At 36.7% G+C, this 20472-nt stretch overlaps 1 protein-coding gene across 1 annotated transcript in view; it reads right to left on the reverse strand.

Moving 5' to 3' along the window:
- The window catches only part of VWA8 (von Willebrand factor A domain containing 8), a 187725-nt gene that overhangs the window by 41332 nt on the left and 125921 nt on the right, over nucleotides 1-20472 (reverse strand). The window contains exons 30-37 of the mRNA XM_021530815.4: nucleotides 19631-19833; nucleotides 13124-13240; nucleotides 12583-12647; nucleotides 12357-12482; nucleotides 11628-11737; nucleotides 8816-8970; nucleotides 6860-7061; nucleotides 190-271 (exon numbers count right to left, since the gene is read on the reverse strand). Coding sequence (XP_021386490.4) covers nucleotides 190-271; nucleotides 6860-7061; nucleotides 8816-8970; nucleotides 11628-11737; nucleotides 12357-12482; nucleotides 12583-12647; nucleotides 13124-13240; nucleotides 19631-19833 — 1060 coding nt within the window. The remainder of the gene's footprint in view (nucleotides 1-189; nucleotides 272-6859; nucleotides 7062-8815; nucleotides 8971-11627; nucleotides 11738-12356; nucleotides 12483-12582; nucleotides 12648-13123; nucleotides 13241-19630; nucleotides 19834-20472) is intronic.

Below are 20472 nucleotides of genomic sequence, written 5' to 3' on the forward strand. Positions count from 1 at the left end.
CTAGTAAAAACCAGTAAACAATGTTGACAAAAATAAACTGCAGTGTTTGTAGAATTTTACACTAGGTATGAATTAGTCTTACTTTCCACATCAAAAGAAATATTTGCTTATCCTGAAATAATAATAGATACTAAATTCTCTTGGCTCTTCTTTTAAGATGACAGTGCTCTAATCAATAAAATCAGTTACCTAGGAATTGCAATGTATTTGACTTTCTTTGAATTAAGATCTGTTACTTCCAAGTATCCAGCAGCTGGTGGAGGAGTGACATCTGAAAACAAACAAATGTTATTTTGCAGCTGCATGATTAACTGGTTATTACATTTGCATTTAGCAGATTAAATTTAAACATTTTATTATACAGTACCTGTCAGAAAATGATAAGCTTTCATATTTAATACAGGAATATAACTTGCAAATAAGCAATTGTTTAATTATCATGATAGTGAGTAATCAGACAGTCACAGTTACAAAAGAACAATGTATTTTTACAGCAAGTGTCAAAATTACTCAAAAATATCACTCTGCTCACAAAAGCACTATTCAAGCATTACTGCGGTCCCTACCTTGCTGCTTTGATCTGTCACAGAAGATAATGACAGTTGTATATCTGACTTTAAACACATGTTGAGGAACATTTCAAAACACTGTGTTTACGATTTCCACTTGAAAACTTCTCAATAATACCAACCTAAATGCTGTTCCCTGAAATTGAACCACTCTTTTTGGAGGCAGATTCTCAGTACGCAAAGATTTTATAACTTATATGTCCTAGACTATAATGTATTAAATATTCTGTTTATGGACAGTTTAATGTATAGAGCTAATACATGGTCCTTCCCTCAGAAATAGATTTGTTTTTGTGTACCTACATTGGCTTTTGCCAACTTATGAGTACAGTATGCCTGGCCTCAGAAGTGTCTTCCAGTTAGGAGCTGACTTTCATCTGCATGGAGTAAACTGAGGCAGATTTTTAGAAAAGAAACCACAAGACTGAATCCCATTGCCCAGTAGGGATACAGAATGTCATTGTCACAAGATGAAAGCGAGTCTAGATTTTCCTCTGAAATGATGTATCTTTCACCTCCTTGAAATGAAGAGTCCGACCTTACCTGAGGAAGTGTGGATGCTTGCATAGAGCACACACAGAAAAGACCAACGTGACCAGCAGCATAAGGAGATCTAATATTCAAAGGAGCACAAAGAATAACTCACAGCAGCACCTCATGCATATCCAATGTATTTATATATTTATAGTATACATGCCCAAAGCAGCATGTCCATTGACTTTACTCATCTTCATAAAAATGGGAACAGCAAACACATCAGGAACAGGGGAAAAAGGTCTGGAAAAATGCAGGTTTGTGGGACAAAGGTCACTTTTGGTTTCCCCTAGATTTTGATACTGTTTTAAAATGTGCTCTCTCTCTTTTGTTAGTAACGAAGAGTAAGATACATATTAAACATTCTGATAAAGATCTAGAACAAGGGCAGATACTGAATTAGAAAGTTTATTATTACAGTAGAAAATTACAAATTGGGACCAAAATATATCTTTATAAAATAAAACATTTGCAAATACTCTCCACAGCTGTGACACACAGATGTCAAAACCACAGTTCTATAACTGTGGGATAAGAATTAAAAGCTAAGTTAATAAATTAGAGAAAGAACACAAATCAAACAAATTAAAGACAATAAAAAGACATATGATTGCAGAATATGAACCTGACAAGAAAGCAATCAAATGTTTAAATGCTACACAAGAACTGCTGGCCTGGCCCCAGAACTGCAGTCAAGAATCCTGATGATGAAACGTGAACATCAGACATGAACAAGTGCAGTTTGTTCTTCTTTTGCCAAAGCCTGACAGTGAAGAGCAGCTATGCACAGCTCCAGACATCAAACTTTAGGAAAACAGACACAATGTTCAGAGCTTGGCTCCTCAGTACAAGGGAGACGTGGAGCTCCTGGAGCAGGTCCAGTGAAGGGCTACGAAGATGATGAGGAGTCTGAAACAACTCTCTTATGAGGAAAGGCTGAGGGACTGAGGCCTGCTCAGCCTCAAGAAAAGAAAACTGAGAAGGGTCCTCATCAATGTCTGATGGGAGGGTGTTAGAGGATGGACCAGGCTCTGCTCTGTGATGCCAAGCAATAGGACAAGAGGCAACAGCAAGAAAATGATGCACAGAAAGTTGCACCTGAGGATGAGAAAAACTGCTGTGATGGTGACTGAGCACTGGAACTGGATGCCCAGAGAGACTGTAGACTTTCCTTCCCTGGAGAGGAAGTGTTTTGACCCAATCCTGAGTAACATACTCTAGAGGACCCTGCTGAGAAGGAAGATTGGATTAGATGACCTCAAGCAGTACCTTCCAACATTACCCATTCCATGGTTCTGTGACATGAAATAGTCCCGACGATGACGAAGTGGTCAGAACAGATGGGTTATAAGGACAAATGCAAGGATTTTTTAAATTTTCTAAACAGAGGGTTTATATATAAATATATATAAACCCTCTGTTTATGTATATATATATATATATATATATATATATATATATATAAAAAATTAATATATATTATATATATTAATATATAAAATAAATAAAGTAAATATTTATATATTATTATATATATTCATATTATTACTATATTTATATAAAATATATAAATAAAAATATATCCAATCCTATTGAGATGATCATTATAAAGAGAGCAATATTATCCTGAGTGAAGGTGACATGAAGTATTCGGCTTTGTTTAGAGAAAGAAAAGATGGATACCATTAAAAGCTTTTATACAAGAAGAATGAAGCAATGCAATAGGCCAGTTGTTTGACAAATCTCAGTTGAGAAGAGACTACACATGTCATCCTGTCCCTATATAAACAGGTGGACCAGATGATGTGTCAAGGCTATTTTGGTAACATTGTGTTACACTACATGTTCCAGTTACTGTCATACTCACAGAGATACACACTCACTAATAGGGTGTTATTTTATGTTCATCTATAGAAAATGCTGAGAATCCAAGTAAATATTTGATCTCAAGTAGTCCCTCATCTTTACAGTCTTGTTTTCAGAATAAACATTAATTCTTCTTTGCTGGATTTTGCCACGATCTCTTCTTTGAGTTTATATTTTATGTCCATACATCTATTTGACAGTCTTTGGGGAAATTATTACTTGTTATAATTTCTTTTCAAAAATAACTATCCTTTGGTTTACAGTTCCAATAAAACAGAGAGACAAATATTTCTTTGCTTATTGTTCCTGGAACGGCTTCACTAATACATATTGGACTATGCTAGGGTTTGGCTGAGTACTTTGAATTATTAATAGAAATAGAAGGCTGTATGCCAGAACTGACCAGCTGGAGAAAAAAAATCTGACAGATAAGGAAACAAAATCAAAAATATGAAACAACTTTCAAAGGCAACAGAAGACAACACTGCAAGAACTTCAAGGGACTGACACATACTTGATTTAATGTAATAGGATGACTTTGCTTCATTTTACCATCTCCCAGGAAAGGATACAACTTTCATAGGTAAGTAGCTACAGGTTTCCAATACAGAAGCAATGGAGCACAATTAGCAATAAGCAGCACTGAGTTTCAAGGGACCAAGCCTATTAAGCAGCAACGGGTAGTCAATCAAATGCTCTGTCAATTAGTGAGACCGAGAGGCAAACTCCAAAAGAAACAATAGCCCAGCAAAGAAGGTTGCAAAAACAGAATCTCAAATGGGCATCATAAGGGCTACTACCTTATTATTTCACCTCCAATGTGAGCACAAAGACACATGCTTCTCTTTTCCTGTCTTCCCTTTTTCACTTGGAAATATATTTGATTTGTGCCATAATAAGGGCAATACTAGGTTCCTCTAAACTAGTATCCTGTCTCCAAGAGTAGTTAGGTGCTTGAAATGTCTAAGAACAGACAAGTGCACATGGTATTTACCTCAAGCCACCAATCAGTTCCAATCTAGGGGCTTCTTAAACTGAATGTGTTGTCTATGTTTTTATATCTATGTATTTAGTTAACTTTCCAGGAATTTGTCCAGTTTTCTTTTGGAAAAAGAAACATTCACAACATCATTTGGGAAGTGGTTTCATAGGTTAGTACTCTATGAAGAACTGTATCTTGTTTGTTTTGATGAATTTCCTAATAGCTTCATTAGCTGCTCCCTAACTCTGGTACTGAGTGAAAAATTTTTGGTTTTTTCCATATCTCCATGCCATACATGTTTTTGTAGAGCTCTACCATATGTCCCTGTCTGATCTTGTCTTCACATGTTGGAGGGTTGTCCAATGCAATCTTGTTCATCCTTTTTTTCTGAACTTATCCCAGTTCAGCCTTCTCCCACCTTGAGATGGAGGAACAAAACTGAACACATGGATTTGAACAACAGCACAAAGAGATTTTCTGCTTTTTAACTGTTTATTCCCTAGTAATTCTTAACATTTTGTTTGCCTTTTTTCAAGTACTACTGAGTTTGAACTGCTATCTTAATGAAACCATCTATCATGACAGCAAAATAATGCTTGTAAGATATTCTCATCATTCCCACCTTTTTTCATGTAGAATTAGGATTTTTTTTCTTCCTCCACATATTTATCTACACTGAATTTCACCTGTTATTTCTATTGCATCCAGAATTGTAGTCCTCATAATTCTCCATGGTAAATCCTTCCTACCATTAATAATAACCACTATCATCAGCACTGCTAGCTCAGTGTTAATTAATTTATCAATTTTTTCATGACATGCTGGGTAGCACAGGTCACCACAGGATTTCCCTCATACCTTCTCTTCCACTAGAAAATCCAGCCATTAATGATAAAGGGAAATGTCTTGAAAAAGTCCTGAAAAAGGCTGTGGAACAGAAGGAGCAAGACTCCCTAGAGTCTTGCTCAGGTCCTATTTAATTGAATCAGTAAGGTTATATTAAATGATTCAGTTAAAATTAGTCTTTGTAATTCATAAATTAAAACATCATTCAGAAAAAAAAAATCAATGATAACAATCCTCAATGCATGAAATCTTTCAACTTAAATGGTCATAAAGCACTTTGCAAACCTCACACAATTTTCTATACATTTAAAGCTATCAATCCCTATTCATAAATATATTTCATCACAGCTGAGAAAAAAAATTAAACTGCTTGGTCAGACAGAAGCCAATTCTCAGACTGATAATATGCTCAGGTTACTGGTATCCTGGATTCATGAAGAATGCCCCCTAGTTTTTAATTATAATAACCTAGCAGTACAAGGTGTTATATAGCACAGCAACTTAAAGGCTTTTAGAAATAGCAGTCAAGATCTCAATTTAGGTATCATTTGAAAGCACTGAGGGAAGATACTTCCCTCACTCCCAAATTAGTAAACTAATTTTAACAAAAGCTCAGAAGATTTACCTTCTAAAACATCTACTTCAGATTCAGATTCTTTTTTCTGTGAAGGCCTGAAAAAAAGTGACCCGGTCTGACCCTTCTCCAGTTTTAAAGTATGAGAAGATTACAACCTGAAGTTGTATAATTAGTTCCAAGATTCTAACTCCAACTAATTTTATTAGGTTTAATCTTTTTAAGAGGTAATCTTTCCTTCAGTTACAAAAATAGGTAACTTAAGTTTTCTACCTTGTTGATATCCTTGACTTAGCTTCTTTAGTCAAGTAAATGTTTTATCCTCTTGTTAATAAATAAAAGGTATTCTCTACATAGGGAAGTTAATCTGTGTTAAATGATGACAGGCAGATTGGATCAGTCACTCTGTTTGAGTTATTTTTAATAAAATGTTTATTCTGGGCCAGAATTGGGACTAAATCAGGAATAGCTTCTTGTGCTGATGAAATCAACCATTCTACCATACAAAAATATTTTGGGCATTTTCTCTTTTGATAGTAAACTTTGCAGATTTCTAAAGGTAATTAATGTAAAACCCACAAATGCTGTTATTTAGCTCTAACTAGCATATTTTCAGTTATTGGCCGAAGAAGCTAGAGTTATCATTATAACAGAAAGCTTGGCATGGCAGCACAAAAATGTCTGAAGGTCTGTAGTCTACACCTGCTTTATTAGTGTCAGAAAGGAGGATGGGTTTGCTGTATGTGAATGTTGTTCATGCAACACTCTCTTGGACAGGAGAAGAACAGAATAGTCTGTGTCTCTTCAGTTTGGAGAGAAGGTTGGAGTGATTGAAGTTTGCCAAGTCATGAAGGTAATGGTTAAGGTGACTGCAGAACAGTTACTCACCAAAGCCTGCAATGCTAGAATAAGAAGAGATCAGTTGATCACAAAAAACCATGAATTTGTGACTTTGCTGTGGAGATGCACAGCTTCAAAGAGGCACCAGATAAGCTTGTGGACAACAGGTCCATAAAAGGAGATTTAAAACTGGAGGTAGGGACGTCCTCTGCAACATCCCAAGTGCAAATATTAAAAAAGTATGAAGAGAAAGACAAAGAAGTAGACAGGCTCACATACATTCCCAAAATAACCTCCCCTATTATCCCTGCTGGGGACAGAATTCTCACTGAGCAGAAGATAGAAATACTGGTGAAGGCCAATTGCTGAACTGGAATGATCATCTTCTATTACTGGGCTTCCTCTGCAGATAGAGGAAAATCCCATCTACTGAGATATACACAGTGTAGACACCCTGTTAATTTCTCAGAAGTATAATTCAGCATGCTAATAAGATTCAAATTAATTTTAAAACTAAGTGCCACTAAACTCCTTCCTTCTCAAATGCTTGCTCAGTGATTTTTTAAGAACATTCTGGAAAACTTAATGAGTGATAGGAGATTATGAAACAAATCTATGTGTTTCAGCACAAATATATGAACCTCTTACCTTTTGGGTAAATGTCTTTCAGAGGCACATCTCCGGGTGCTAAAATTCGGACTATTTGATTAGAAGCCAATAAAGTAACACAATTGGTTTGTTTTGCAGCTCCTGCTTTCCTCCGGGCTCCATAATAAAGTGGATCAGAAGGAGAAGCATGTTTGTGACTCAGAGAGGTGTTTCTCTTCCAGCTATACACTTCACTGGGAGACTGCAAAAGAGAAGGTGTTGACTGAAGAAAACATTACTATTATTATATCTAAGATAAACACTACTTGATAAGTTATACTTCTTATTTAATTTCAAATCAAATGTGGTTATTGTCATTACTTCTTATACTACCACATGACAAGGAATGACCTGGATTATTCTGTCATCAAAAATTCCTACGGGGTAAAAATCAACAAACCCTCTACATGAGTTTTAAGCATCAAGATGCTCTGAAGACCTGAAGTGGAATAGAATTTTTTAAAATTGAACCAGGAACAGAAATCATTAAAATAACCTGATTTGGAATCAAACTATGTAAAAAACTACGTAAAAAGCTATGTTAGGTTTCCATTAATATAGATAAATGCGAATAGATATTCCAGTAATAAATTCAAAGATAAGCAATAAGGCTGGGACTTAGCTCCAGGTTCAGAGATTTAAGTGTAGGTTTCTACATGAAAGCCAGTGGCTTCATCTCCCACTACAGTTGGAAGAGTCTGGCAAAAAAATAATCTTGAATGTCTCAGTGTTTGGTCAGCTGAGCACTGCTTACTACAAATAAAAGCTCAGATACCTTGTTCATACTAAACACCTACACCACCAGCACTAAACACTGAATTTGAACTTTTGCCCCATCACTCTTCCATCCACCCTTAGCACTCCCTCTCTGAAATTCACATGGATATCTAAAGCGATGTATGAGGAAAAATGGTACCTCATTCTAAATCAGGCAGAGCCAAAAATGCTTCACCACCCACACTGGTGTGTTAGTATTGAAGTGTGCAGCTTCTTTAGCACTCCCTGCTCTAGACCACCTCCCTTTTCCAGCAATAAACTTATGTCTACTGTATGAAATATGAAAAGCTTGAATAAACCATCTAATAAAATAAAGCCAAACCAAGGAAAACTCAAAAGCTAATTGCAAGGACTGTCTTACTGACAAGAAATATTTTTGAATAATTTTGGATTGCAAAGAATTTTCTTCTGTCATTTGGCTTTCCTAAAATTCATGTCTGTTAACAGTTACATTTGCTAATTTACCCCAATTTATCAAATAAACATGACATACAATTATTTATTCCATAATGACTACCCTTTTTAGGTACCATTAGATGGCAAATATAAAAAAAAGTCCAAAAAATTAAACACACTGCTTGTATTTTCCCTGTGTTGACCTTTACTCCTTGCAACAGCCCTAGTCATTAGACTGCTAAGTTTCACTTTCTTTTCTGGCCCTTTTCTAACTATGTCATGGCAATGAGCATACTTACATGTAGGATTTACACTTAACTACATTATTCAGTAGTAAAGGGGCTTTATAGTTTTGCTATAATTTTCTGTATTGGTTTTTTCTTTTTCCTTGATCTAGTCTTGCTACCTGCTGCACACTGGCAAGAAGTTCACACTGAACACTTCAAAATTATATTGATATCCTTCTTCTCAGAGGTTATGCTTAATTAAAAAAACTGTAAAAACACATGATTTAGAAAATATTACTCCAGCCAGCACTGGTCAGAGCTTACCGAAAATATATTTTGTCTGTCCTAGACATTGTATTGTCCCATTTTTTATTACCTAAAAAACCACCTACATCCCTCTAGATTAGACTACCATAACAAATAGTGTACACTGTATGAATTGGTCCCTTGCTGTCATTCCCTTCTTTTTCCAAATCACTTGGTAAACAGGTACTTAATGGGTTACAGAATAAATGAGATGATATTATTTAATTGTACAATAATGTTGAGTATTTACCAAGAGGTCTGGGAAACCAATGACAATAGTAGCATAATTATGCTCATCTGAGAACATCCTGTTGGGGGAGCTGATCTTTTGTCCCACAGCTGCACTGAGGTTTTCTGAAGATAGCTGGTCAGCTGAAACTGCATGAGGCACACACAATTCTGACACTAAACAGGAAAATAAAACAAAATGAAAGTCATTAAATCCATATGTGCAATAGGAAACTATATTACCTGTAAGAGTGCTGAGCACTGAACATTGGCTTTTATTTTGAGCATAAAATTACTAAAAAGCAGATGACATGATTATACTACAACACAGAGGAGAAGGAAATAATCCTATTTTTGTAAAGTTGAGTACTTAAAATCAGGAAATACTAGCTTTATAGTTGCTTTTACCACTTAATTTTGCCCTCTAATGTACAAATGAGGCAGGAAGCCTATGGAATAGAACAAAACAGCATGTGATCTCATTGAAAATTGCTATAATGCAAATGCACCAGAAGGCAAAACATAGGTTTGCACAGGTAAGTGTCAATGTGACATTTCTTGGTGACTCTCTTGCTGTCTTTGTAATTCAAATGATGTTGTTTGTAATGCATTTCTGTTAAATATTGGTCTGGTTTGCTTTGTCTTTAAGCCAAGAAAAACTGAATTTTGTTCTGTGCATCTGTGAGAGCCCTTAACCTTGCCTCAAACTACCAAAACAGTCCAACAGAACCTGTTATCTTTAGAACTGCACTATTTCCACTTTGATGGGCACAAGACTATCTTGTTTACATGGCAGTGGAAGAAAATCTTTCCTCCCTCAAAGGACAAATGGTCTGGGTCAGCATTAAGCCCACACTGATCTACCGTTTTTTAGTTCTTCTGCCACAGATTCTGCTTCAAAGAACAAGGACAGGCTGAAGATGTTATATTTAGGGTTCACTGGATGGTTTGGAAAAAAGGTGAACAGGGGATATGATAACATTTCAGACTGGAAAAGAAGAAACAAGATAACAAAGGATAAAAATAGCACAGAAAGCATGCAGCAATAAACTGCCCACAAACAGTTTGAGACTGGAAATTATAATAACAGTTATATCCATCTGAGGACTGATACTCCAGAATGGTTTCTAAATAAGGTAGTAAGAGGAAGGAAACTACTGTGCTCTGATAGCACTTGATAAGTTGGTAGAGTAAACTGTACAAGAGTTAAAAAGGATTCTGGATATTTAGGCTATGGTTAGTTTTTTGTACCCACCTGATTGCTGTTTATGTAAATGAAGCCCTTTTATTTGTCAAAAACATTTGTTTGTACCATGTTTACACTGTGTTAATTTCATTTTTCTTATTTGTTCTAGTCACAAGAACCAGAACAAAACTTATTCCTTCTTTCAAGAGATTTGAAGTGATTTCTCTGTTTGTTTCCTCTATCTCTCTGATATATAATGACCAAAACCTATGAACTGTTAAGTGGAATGCACATGTACTTCCAGTCTTATTAAAGCAAGTACACTAAAGATTTTGTGCACCACAATCAAATGTTCAAGGTTGAAAATCTTATCAGATTTGAAGACAGACAGATCTCACCAGGCAGAATGATGACCACTGAAGATTTCTGCCTTACTGTGTAACTAAGACATGCCTCAATGCCTAGCAGCATCTGGCATGCTGGGATACTGATCCAATTCCCCATATCTTCTAACACAAGTGTGATGACTCCAATGGCCTCCTGCACACTATCAACAGAACTACAGAAACTGTGACTTTTGATCTGTTTTAACAGTAGGTGGTTTGTATTTTCCTAAGGTTTGGGAAATGTTTTCTACCTCATTTGAGTAGCAGACCTGCAACAGTCTACAGCCTGGAATCATTAGAATATTTTCTCCCTGATGTAGAGTTGTGTTTGCACTGTATATCCCCTCATGATGGTTTGTCCCTCCATATCCCCTCTTTGTACCTGTTTGGGTCATCCCAGCTTTCCCATCAGTACCTGTATGTCCATCAAACCCCAACCCATCCCCCTGTCTCCTCCCAGGTGATGTGTCCATCACCTGGTGACCCTTCCCCTTTGTCCAGATCCTTCCCCCAGGGTCACCAGGTAACTGGACCCTGGCTGGGACTCCTCCCCGACCCCTCCTCAGGGGTCACTCTAAGGCCTTGCCCCCCGAGAGCCGCTCCCATGTCCTTTCCCCATTGCCTGCTCGGGTTTCCCCGCCCCCCTATATCTGGCAGCTCCAGGCAGGGACACCCTCTCTCTTGCTCTGGATGTCCTTCAAGGTCAGATGTGGACTGGGATCTCTCCAGGCCCTCATTAAACTTTGGAACTAATCCTGAGGGAGAGTGCCTCTTTCCTTTGCTTGTGGGACCAGCTCGTCTTTGGACTCATGAGGGAGCTTCTCCAAGCCCCCGGGATCCAAGGAGAAGTTCCTTCCCTCTGCCCGCCTCGTCCCACTGCCCAGCTGGCCAGGCTCCACAGGGGTTCTATCACTGTGGATTCAAGGGGGAGACACAGCACCCTTCTATTCCTGTTCTAATTCCTGCCTAGTCATCTTTCTTCCTTTTCCATTCTACATGCTTTTCTGTTTGCCGAAAGTCCATGACTGAGGGTCTTAATGCTTGAATGAAACAAAAATGCTTTATTCAAACCACTTGAAGTTTGAGCATGGAATGTGCCATGCCTTGAGAAAAACTGTTATTATTAACCAAACATGATAAGGGGACAAAAACAGAGAGATAGTTACTCAGACCTCAGACCTTTAGAGAGTCTTGTTTATGCAGCAAACAGAAACGACAAAAAGAACAAAAAAAAAGGAACTAGCCAAGCTTGCATTCAGTACCTGTTGTTAAGCCAAATCCCATGTCAGCTGGCTCTTCACTCAATGCATGCAGCTGGCAAACTTCACTGCCTTGAGCTTCCATATGGGCATGCTTGGTTAAAAGAAATTTCCTGTAAAAGATACACATTTAGAATAATTCCCAATTAAACTTGTCACTCTAAACAAGGACTTCTATCTTCTGAAACAGTGAAAACATTCTACATTTATATACACAAGGTTAGCAAAACCTTTTGCTAAAACTTAATATAATTTCCCAAACATCTTTGAGATAGGAAAGGGTAGGCCATCAAATGGCAGATTTGTCTTCTGGTAACTATTTCTCATTTGCTGTGCATTTATAAAAATGAGACAGCAGAGTAACATTTCTTTCATGTGACCATGAAAGTAAAGGAAGCAGGTGCAAACTCTGGACTACATGTCTGTATTTCCAGAGATAGGTCCACCAGCATTCTCATTTCTAAAAATCAGTATCACCTCAGTAAAATAAATACTAACACACATATGATCAAAGCCAGTTTAAACTTTCAGAGGCTGGAATATCCTCTTTATTTCCTACTCTAAAAGTCTCCTTGCATTTTCACCCCAGCAAATTTGAATCTTAAACACCCACTTTTTAAGGCCAGTTTTGCAAACAGAAAAAAATAAGTTTGAGACCAGGAGTGAAACTGCTGAACACAAACGAGACACAAAAAAGAAATAATGCCATCAAGAAAACTAGGCTGAACTAACTTATTTGTTTCATTTTCCACCAAGAGCCACCGGTCTTCAGCCACCAGGAAAACAGATTTCAGACTGATTGGAAGTGAGATGGTGTGAGTTTGACCCTCCAATACATCCAGTACAATAAGACGGTTTCTATAAAATTGGAAGCCAAGAAAAAAAAAAATCAGATAGGGATGTACACAAGAAGATCTGAATTAGATCATTTTAATACAGGAATATAATTTATTCTCACCCTGTTTCTTTGTAGAACACCAGCCAGTTTTTGTGTGAAAACTCTCGGCACATTTTGTAGTTGCTCTGTATAAACATACATCATAGGACACTCAGCATTTGTTAGATTTGTCCCAGTGAATTTCCCTGACTCCTCTGAAATGGTAATAGTTTTTTCTTTTCCTTTATTTACAAGAATCCACAGCTTTAATTACCTCCCAAAATGCTATCTAGCTTACCATGTTCCTAGTCATAAATTGTAACATAACTGCGTTCACTATTTTGCACATAATTCATTGCAACAAAATATTCCATTATTTCCAGTTCTAGCCCAAAAAGGGATATTTAAAGATACATATCTTCAGAAAATTTGTTTATATTTTATATCAATATTCCATAACAATGCTATTTTATGTGTAAGACATTTAAACCTACATAAGAGTAAACAATGAAATAAATGCTTGGGATGTAAAACCAGGAAAAACTTAATGATTCTGTTTTTCAAATACTGACATTTGCTTTTAAAAAAACTTAGTATAATAGGGGAAGGTATTATTCCTCACCTTCTCTTCCTTGTTGCTCCACCAAGATGTTCTCTTCGGAGTGTCTTGAGCATCTGGTGAGAGCAAAAGTCGGCTAAGGGCACCGTTGCTTGTATCCAGCAACAACACAACATTGCTCTGTAAATGAAAAGCAGATCCATGTACATCTCAAGCTTGCTTAAGAGACTACAATGAATCTATCTGAAGCACTTTTGGATTTTGAGCCACTTATAACATTTTGAAAAGATTATTTTGATTTTGTTGCAAAATGTAAGCTGGATTTTCTTGGTTCATTTTGAAGCTTATAGAGAAACTGAAGGGTTGGAATGATACTACAGTTTTTCCACAGCATTTTATCTATACATCTCACATTCACTTCTGCATAACATCTAGGAATTGGATTAGTATGGCTTACATGTCTAAGATGCAGCTACAGATAAGAGACATACCAATTACTTTTGTCAAGTCACCAAAATACTTCATTTCAGTTTTCATGTTTTCTTACCATTTTTCTGTTGCACCTGTTACTTAAGTTCCACTGAAGTGACAAACTGGTGAAAGAAGAAATGGCTTAGTACCTTCTCTCCAAGTTCATACTTCTGATACTGTGGAGCCTGTGGATATTAAATATCCCAGGGTGTGACAATCCTTCTGTGACCTGTACTCTCTGCTTACAGTGTCAGAGATAGGAAGCTTTTGGAGGACAGCAGGATGACTCAAAAGGATGGAGATCAGAAGCAGATGGGATTGTGCAAATCTCCATCACATGAATAAAAATCATGTGCTAAATTTTGAACTTCTTCAGATTTTCTCATTTGTTACTTGATGCCCAAGGGTCAACACATGCTATCAAATGATGGGGGCTTTTTAAACATTTCTTTTTGCAAAGCACTATAGCTGCTCCTAATGTTTTAACTAAGAATTCAAGACAATAGTAATTCAGGGCCAACCTTAACTGCATCAAATGAAATTCAAAAGGTACAAAGGAGTAAGTTAATTAAGCCTTGGGTTCAATTTTTTGTTTGCCATTCAAGGAAACATTCACTTCTGCAAGGACATTAGGTTCTGCAAGGACTTACTAAAAGTAAACTGCCTACGTACAACATGTGCAATAACGCACAATAGACGTTAAGGAAGTAAAACATAAATTCCCACGGATTCCCCTAAATAAAACAAATATGAACAATCTGAGTCACAGCAGTTTTGTTCTCTTTGGGTACTTTTCATACTTTCACTAGAAATATTTGTGAGAGTTAACTTTAATAATGACAGTAATTTGAAGCTAAATATGGTAAAGTATTTAAAATATTATCATGTTATTTGGAGCATTTGGGAATTTCAGTTCAAGTTCAATATTTCTAAAAAAGGAAGCTTGCTTATGTATTACAAACTAAAATTATAGAAATGTGATTCAGAAAAAAAATAGGACATTTGCTTTGGATTTTGGTTTTCTGCCATATTTCATTTATACAATTCTGAAACAGCATTACCATTCCACGTGAAATACAGAACACATATGAATTGATTACATTCTTCTACTTAGTGTTAAATTTATGGGAGCAGTTGGTAGTATAAAAAGCTTCTCTACTCCACCCCTTTTGATGTTAATGGTTTCCTTCTGTGCTAAGTGACTGATGTATATTCTGTCTGTGTTTAAGAATAGATTTTTACGTCACTTGTGAACACATCCAAGAGCAGCTCTGGCAACTCTTCAAGTGGGCTGGGAGAAGACGTTGGTGTGCAATTCCACTCTGTTTGTTCTTGACTGGGAGAAAAGTAACCTTTGGGCAACCTCCTGACCCCAGTGTCTGGAATTCCAAACTCTGGACAGATGCAATAACCAATCTTGTGAAGTGGTGTGCCTTTATTTTTAGTTACTGCAAAGTTTTCCTTTCCTTACTGATGTTTTTGTTTTAGCCAGCATTTTCCTCTGAAAAGTTCTTAAACCAAACAGGGCTGTGACTTCATTTTGCTGGTATGGGAAGTTGTTCCTTATGGTTTTGCGGACAGAGGAGAGAGCTTGGGGAAGTTTCAGAGTGGGACAGTGCAAATAATTTAACATTCTTGTATTCTTCTCCCTAAACTCACTGTCAGTTTTGATCTGTTTTGCCTTCAATGCTCATGTCCTCAGCAAGCAAGCTTGCATACATAGTCTGCTTCAGACTGAGGCTGATCCTTAGCTAGCAGGGTAATCATACATCCTCTTGCTTCCTGTCCCACCTTTTCTATTAAAGCTACTCAAGGATCCCTTGAGTGCTAGAAATACAACAACTCTGACACTGTAAATATAGGAATACATACAAACACTAACACATTGTTCATCAGGTTCAATTGGAAAAAGTCTGTGCAAAAATTCATGGCTTGAGACTCAAGCAATCACATCTTCAGAGGTAGGGAAATGTTTGCAAGTAGATTACTGGTGTTCTAATTAGTGCAAGTGGCGTCTTTCAGATGATTCAGGAGACTGCATTCAACATTTCAGTGAATTGAGAACAAGTAGTGGTATAAGCTTTGTGCTTACAGAAAATGAGCCTTCTCCCATTCTATAGAAGGTGTACACATTTCTGTATAAGTAGACCTTTACTATAAAGTGTAGTTATAGAAAAGGAAAGTCTTATATTAAAAAAAAGAACTAGTTTTTGAAGAAAATTAGAAAATACACCCTTTGTTCTGAAGACATACATCAGAATATCCTGGGGAGTTGAGGTTACAGAAGTTACTACTACTATGTTACTGGTACTTTCATATTCAGATCCTCACTTGAGCTTCAGGCTAGATCACAAACTGTTAAAAGAAGTCTTTTAAAAATGGTTGCCATATCCTATATGTGGTGAGTGAGGTGGATCTCTGTGTGAGTTTCTGTGCCACAGAATCTCTCACTCCCTTGTTATCAGAGAGCTTTGACGGAATTGTAGCAGCACGTGGGACAGGGAAAAGCATTTCCTTCCCCCCCACCCCACTTCCTGACCAAGAAAGATAAAAGCAGACTTAAAGGATGCCAGCAGGACACTGCCTGAACAAAGCTTGTTGTGCTCCCTGAGGTAGCCTGTAGGTTACTCTGTCCAGTTGTAGCCTTTCAACACAGTAAAGTGCTTGTAAAAAAATCCTGGAAGTGTGCTGTTAATTTATGGGCAAATCAATTCTCCATGTGCAGTTTGGTCCTACAACCCCATATAAAATAATATAAAAGTTATCAAAACTCTTTTCTGTTTGTACTTGGTTCTCCTTCTGAGCAGTAGATGTATGAGATGTAGAAATAAAAGAGCATACAGAGAGCACAAAGCTTTAGCAGGAAATAAGAGTAGGCCCTGAAGTACATGTTGGGGGACAGATGGCAAAGACATCACTGCTTAGAAAAGATGAATTCAATTCCCATCTTACAAAGAAGTTACTTGAGATTTCTGCAGAGTCCTTTCAAAATCTATGAGTTTAGTCTGAACAAAAAGATAGAGCCAAAACAGCTTGAACTCACTGAGACCAATGGTCACCATCAGGAAAAAAATCATCTACCCTTTTTCCCAAGAAGATGTAAATGTGGCTTAAAATCAGATACATCTCCCACTTCTGCCATTAAGTTAAATCTCTGAGGAGTTTACTTTCAGTAAATTTTTATTTAAAAGGACAGGAAGATATGGTGATTTTTCATTTTATTTCACTCGAGGGATCTACTTAATCTAGATGGATGTCATCTGGGAACAAGATAAAACCTACAAGCTTATTTCAAGAGCCACAATATCATCATTTCATTTTTTCCAATAAGGTCATAATCAATTTAAAATTGTTCTTTTTCATAACTTAGTCAGAAACAATTATCTACAAAGACCTTTATTAAAAGAAAAAAATGAAAAAGCTGCTTTTGGTATTGTTTTAATTAATGGGTGATATTGATTATTATGAAATAGCAGTTGTCAAGTGGCTATGTTATTTAATAGATGCAAGTTATTTTTTTTACAAATATTGTTAATACTTCTTAGTTTTTTTGCAACTAAACACAGATGAATCTCTAAAGCATCAAATATGTTATTTATATTATTTGTTTTTCTTGTTTTGTTTGATGCACCCTGGCACAACTAGTTAACTCTTGTAGCCTTGCACAAAATGCAGATGTGCCACTAATCTACTTTTCTTAACAGTGAATGCTGCAAGTTCTGAGTTTATGCCTGCCCACAATCTTAGTACACCTAAAATGTAGGAACCTATATGTCAAGGCTCTTTCTGCAGCCAGTGGAGAGAGCAACTTCCAAAAGGCAATTAAACATGTTCTACTTTAGCTGAGATGAAACGCTTTTCAGGTCACCTCTGTTCTCACAGCAAATACAGAAGGTACTTGCATGATTATCTTAGGCCATATGCTTATCTGCTAACATAAATAATAATGGATTAAATTTCATACACAGTAACATCCACCTTATTTCACAGATGCACAGAGCACGTGATTTTTCCATGGCTCCACTGCAAAAAGAGTTAGGAATAAAACCTAAGTTCTATGTAGAAAAATTACACTGCTTGAGAATCCCTCTTGTGATTCAGTGGGAGCTAGAGAGCCTAACACTTGAACCCCAACATAAAGAAGGATAGCAGTGGCTGTGAAGACTACAACAGCAGCACTTGTCTAGCCTTTGTTTTAAAGCCTCGCTTAAGGACCAATCCCAAATAAATTATCAATGTAGTCCATGGATATGAGGATGCAATATACAAGAAAATAATCTTCCTTCTTTTTTTTGTTTTCTAATTGCTTGCTTAAGTTCTCAAGAAGTCTAAAATTACTTTTGAATGGTGTCCTAAGAATAGGACTTTTTGCAAACAAGTTTGTAATTAAATGAAACATATTTTCACAAACAGTGAATAAGGTCTGCCTTTATAGTAAATGTATGTAAAAAGTTCTAAGATAATGCAAAACATTCAGAATATTTTAATTCTGTATTATTTTCCAGTGTAAAACAGGCTAATCTAGGGACAAGATGTATTCACTTGTAGCACTTGCTAAGAAAGGCAAGTCTGAAACTAGCAATATTTAAGCTTTGTTAAAAGAAAAACATGAGGTTTTAGCATGTTTGAAGTCATCTGGAAAGGGACACCAAACTACCACAGTTTCTCCATGTCACAAATTTTATTTCAGTGTCTGAAAAATGTATCTATCATACCATCAGTAAAAGGTGGATTCCATGAGGACAGCCAAAACCAGACTGAGATAATTACCTACAGCTTCATGGACGAACCTTCATTTCTGACACCAGACACTACTGTCAATTGGTTAAAAACAAAATGGTAGGAATTTTGGAGATTTGGAATGCAAAGAATATTGCCGGCTTTCTATTAAAAAGTGTGAGACGATCTAAATAAACATCCTTAGATACAAGACAGACTGCCATCTGTTTTAGTTTCCTGCATCAACTTCTCCAAAGAAAGCCAAGAATTATTTAGAACCAAAAAAATGTGCTATGTGCACCTCAAAATAGCCCAAACGGTATTTTTATAGCTATTCAACAAGCAGGTAACCTCAGAATCACACTGTTTTCAGTTTGCATTGGAAAGTATCCAACGGGCAGCTGCACCTGCATAGGCAGCTCTACCAAAGGCAGAAGAATTCTGTTTCTCATAAGGCACTGAACTTAACAGCAGCATCTGACACCAGAAAGTACCAGCAACATTTGCAAATGTTTCTGGAACAACAGCATTGCAGAAACACTAGAAATGACTGAAAACTATTAACACCCCAACTCTATGTAGGAAAAGTTCTTCTAGGTTGAAGTCTCTTACCTACTGAAACATTGACAAAAGAAATTCAAAGACAGGGGAAAAAAGCCAACAATAATGACTGATTTAATGCCCATGTCAAACCACAGTGAGTGCTAGGTAGCCTAATAAACTATTTTTAATGTCAAAAAATGAACAGCAGCAGCAGGTATATCCTGTTGCCTCTTCTCCTGGGCAAAGAAATTTTGAATTGGAAATGTTACAATCAACTCACAGATAGTAAGGGAAAGTGCGAAGTATGCAATAGTTGTCTTTAAAAAACATTCAAGTCAAACCAACACTGAAATTGTTAGTGGTTCTCAATTTGCATTGCAGATGTCAAGGCTTACTTACTCTTCCTCCTAGTCTCAACACTTCACAGGTTACAGAAGAAGAAATGCAAGGATTTACAAAAAAATATGGAGCAAATACAAGCACCATTTTACTAGATGACTCAGAAAATGTGTCTTTTATATACTAGTTGAAAAGTAAAAGGGGGACAAGATTGGAGCAGAACTTAAGTTCACATAAAACACTTTACTCTGTACTTTGCAAATGTACGCTGTTTGACTGAGACTCCTGAACTGGACCCACTCTCCCCCTTTCTCCCATAAGCCCAGTCTCCCTCTATCATTAAGAGAAGATAAGCAGGTAGAACTCAGCTTCAAGAATGGAAGAGAACATTGTCCACCTAAAGACTGCAATCTATAGAGGTGGAGTACCCAGTGACATATGCTCATGATACTACTTTCCTTGATAATAAGCATTTAGCTGGAATTAATTTTTTTTTACCTCCTCTTCGTGTAGAACCACTTGACCTTTAAGTGGATTTCCTAGTGGTGCTGCAGTCACAAAAGGTTGCCAGACACTTCCAACTGTTCTTGGGAAGAGGTCATAAAGATCCACAAAGTATCCCGTCTTACTAGAAATGTTCATGAAGTACAAGGAAACAGGATTGCATGTAGTAACATAAAGAACATTTTTATGTTCCTCTTCTGAAATAAGAAAACAAAACAGTGAAAGGCTACTGACATTGTGCATTTCTCTTCTGGAAATAGATATGTCTTGAACTTGGTAGATGATATAGCAAAAAGTACTGAAAAATTACAACTCCCACAGGGGAGATAAAGAGAAACGATCTCTTGCTATTAACTAAATGTTAACAGGCAGAATCTTGCCTCAACACTATTAACTCTAAACAAGCAGTCTAAGATATGTCTGCATGACTGCAATCGTCTGCCAGCTGCTAGTATATTCATCTGATTTTGCTGGTTTATAATCCTGTTTCTTCTTCTTCCTCTATCCTATCCTCCCTTCAAATTATTGTATTAATAATTAAACATTGTACAAACATTGTACAGAACTTTTCACATAAACCACCTTCCTGAATAATTTCAGACAATTCTTGAAACCAATAAAAAGCTATCTAATTTCTGTTTTACTTCCACGAAAAGTCTGCCAATGTATTTGTAAACTGGACTGCAAGTAGAAAGAGCAGCATTCCAGTATTGATCATTCAACACCTGTATCTAATACGTAGTAATGTTTAGACTGATGCCTTGGAATGGCTACCTAGAACAGAGGATTGACAGAGTTAGAGAATAAAGCAAGTATTTATTAAAAGCCTTTAACAG

Source organism: Lonchura striata, chromosome 1 (genome assembly GCF_050655825.1).
Source record: "Lonchura striata isolate lonStrDom1 chromosome 1, ASM5065582v1, whole genome shotgun sequence".
NCBI classification, from domain to species: Eukaryota; Metazoa; Chordata; class Aves; order Passeriformes; family Estrildidae; genus Lonchura; species Lonchura striata.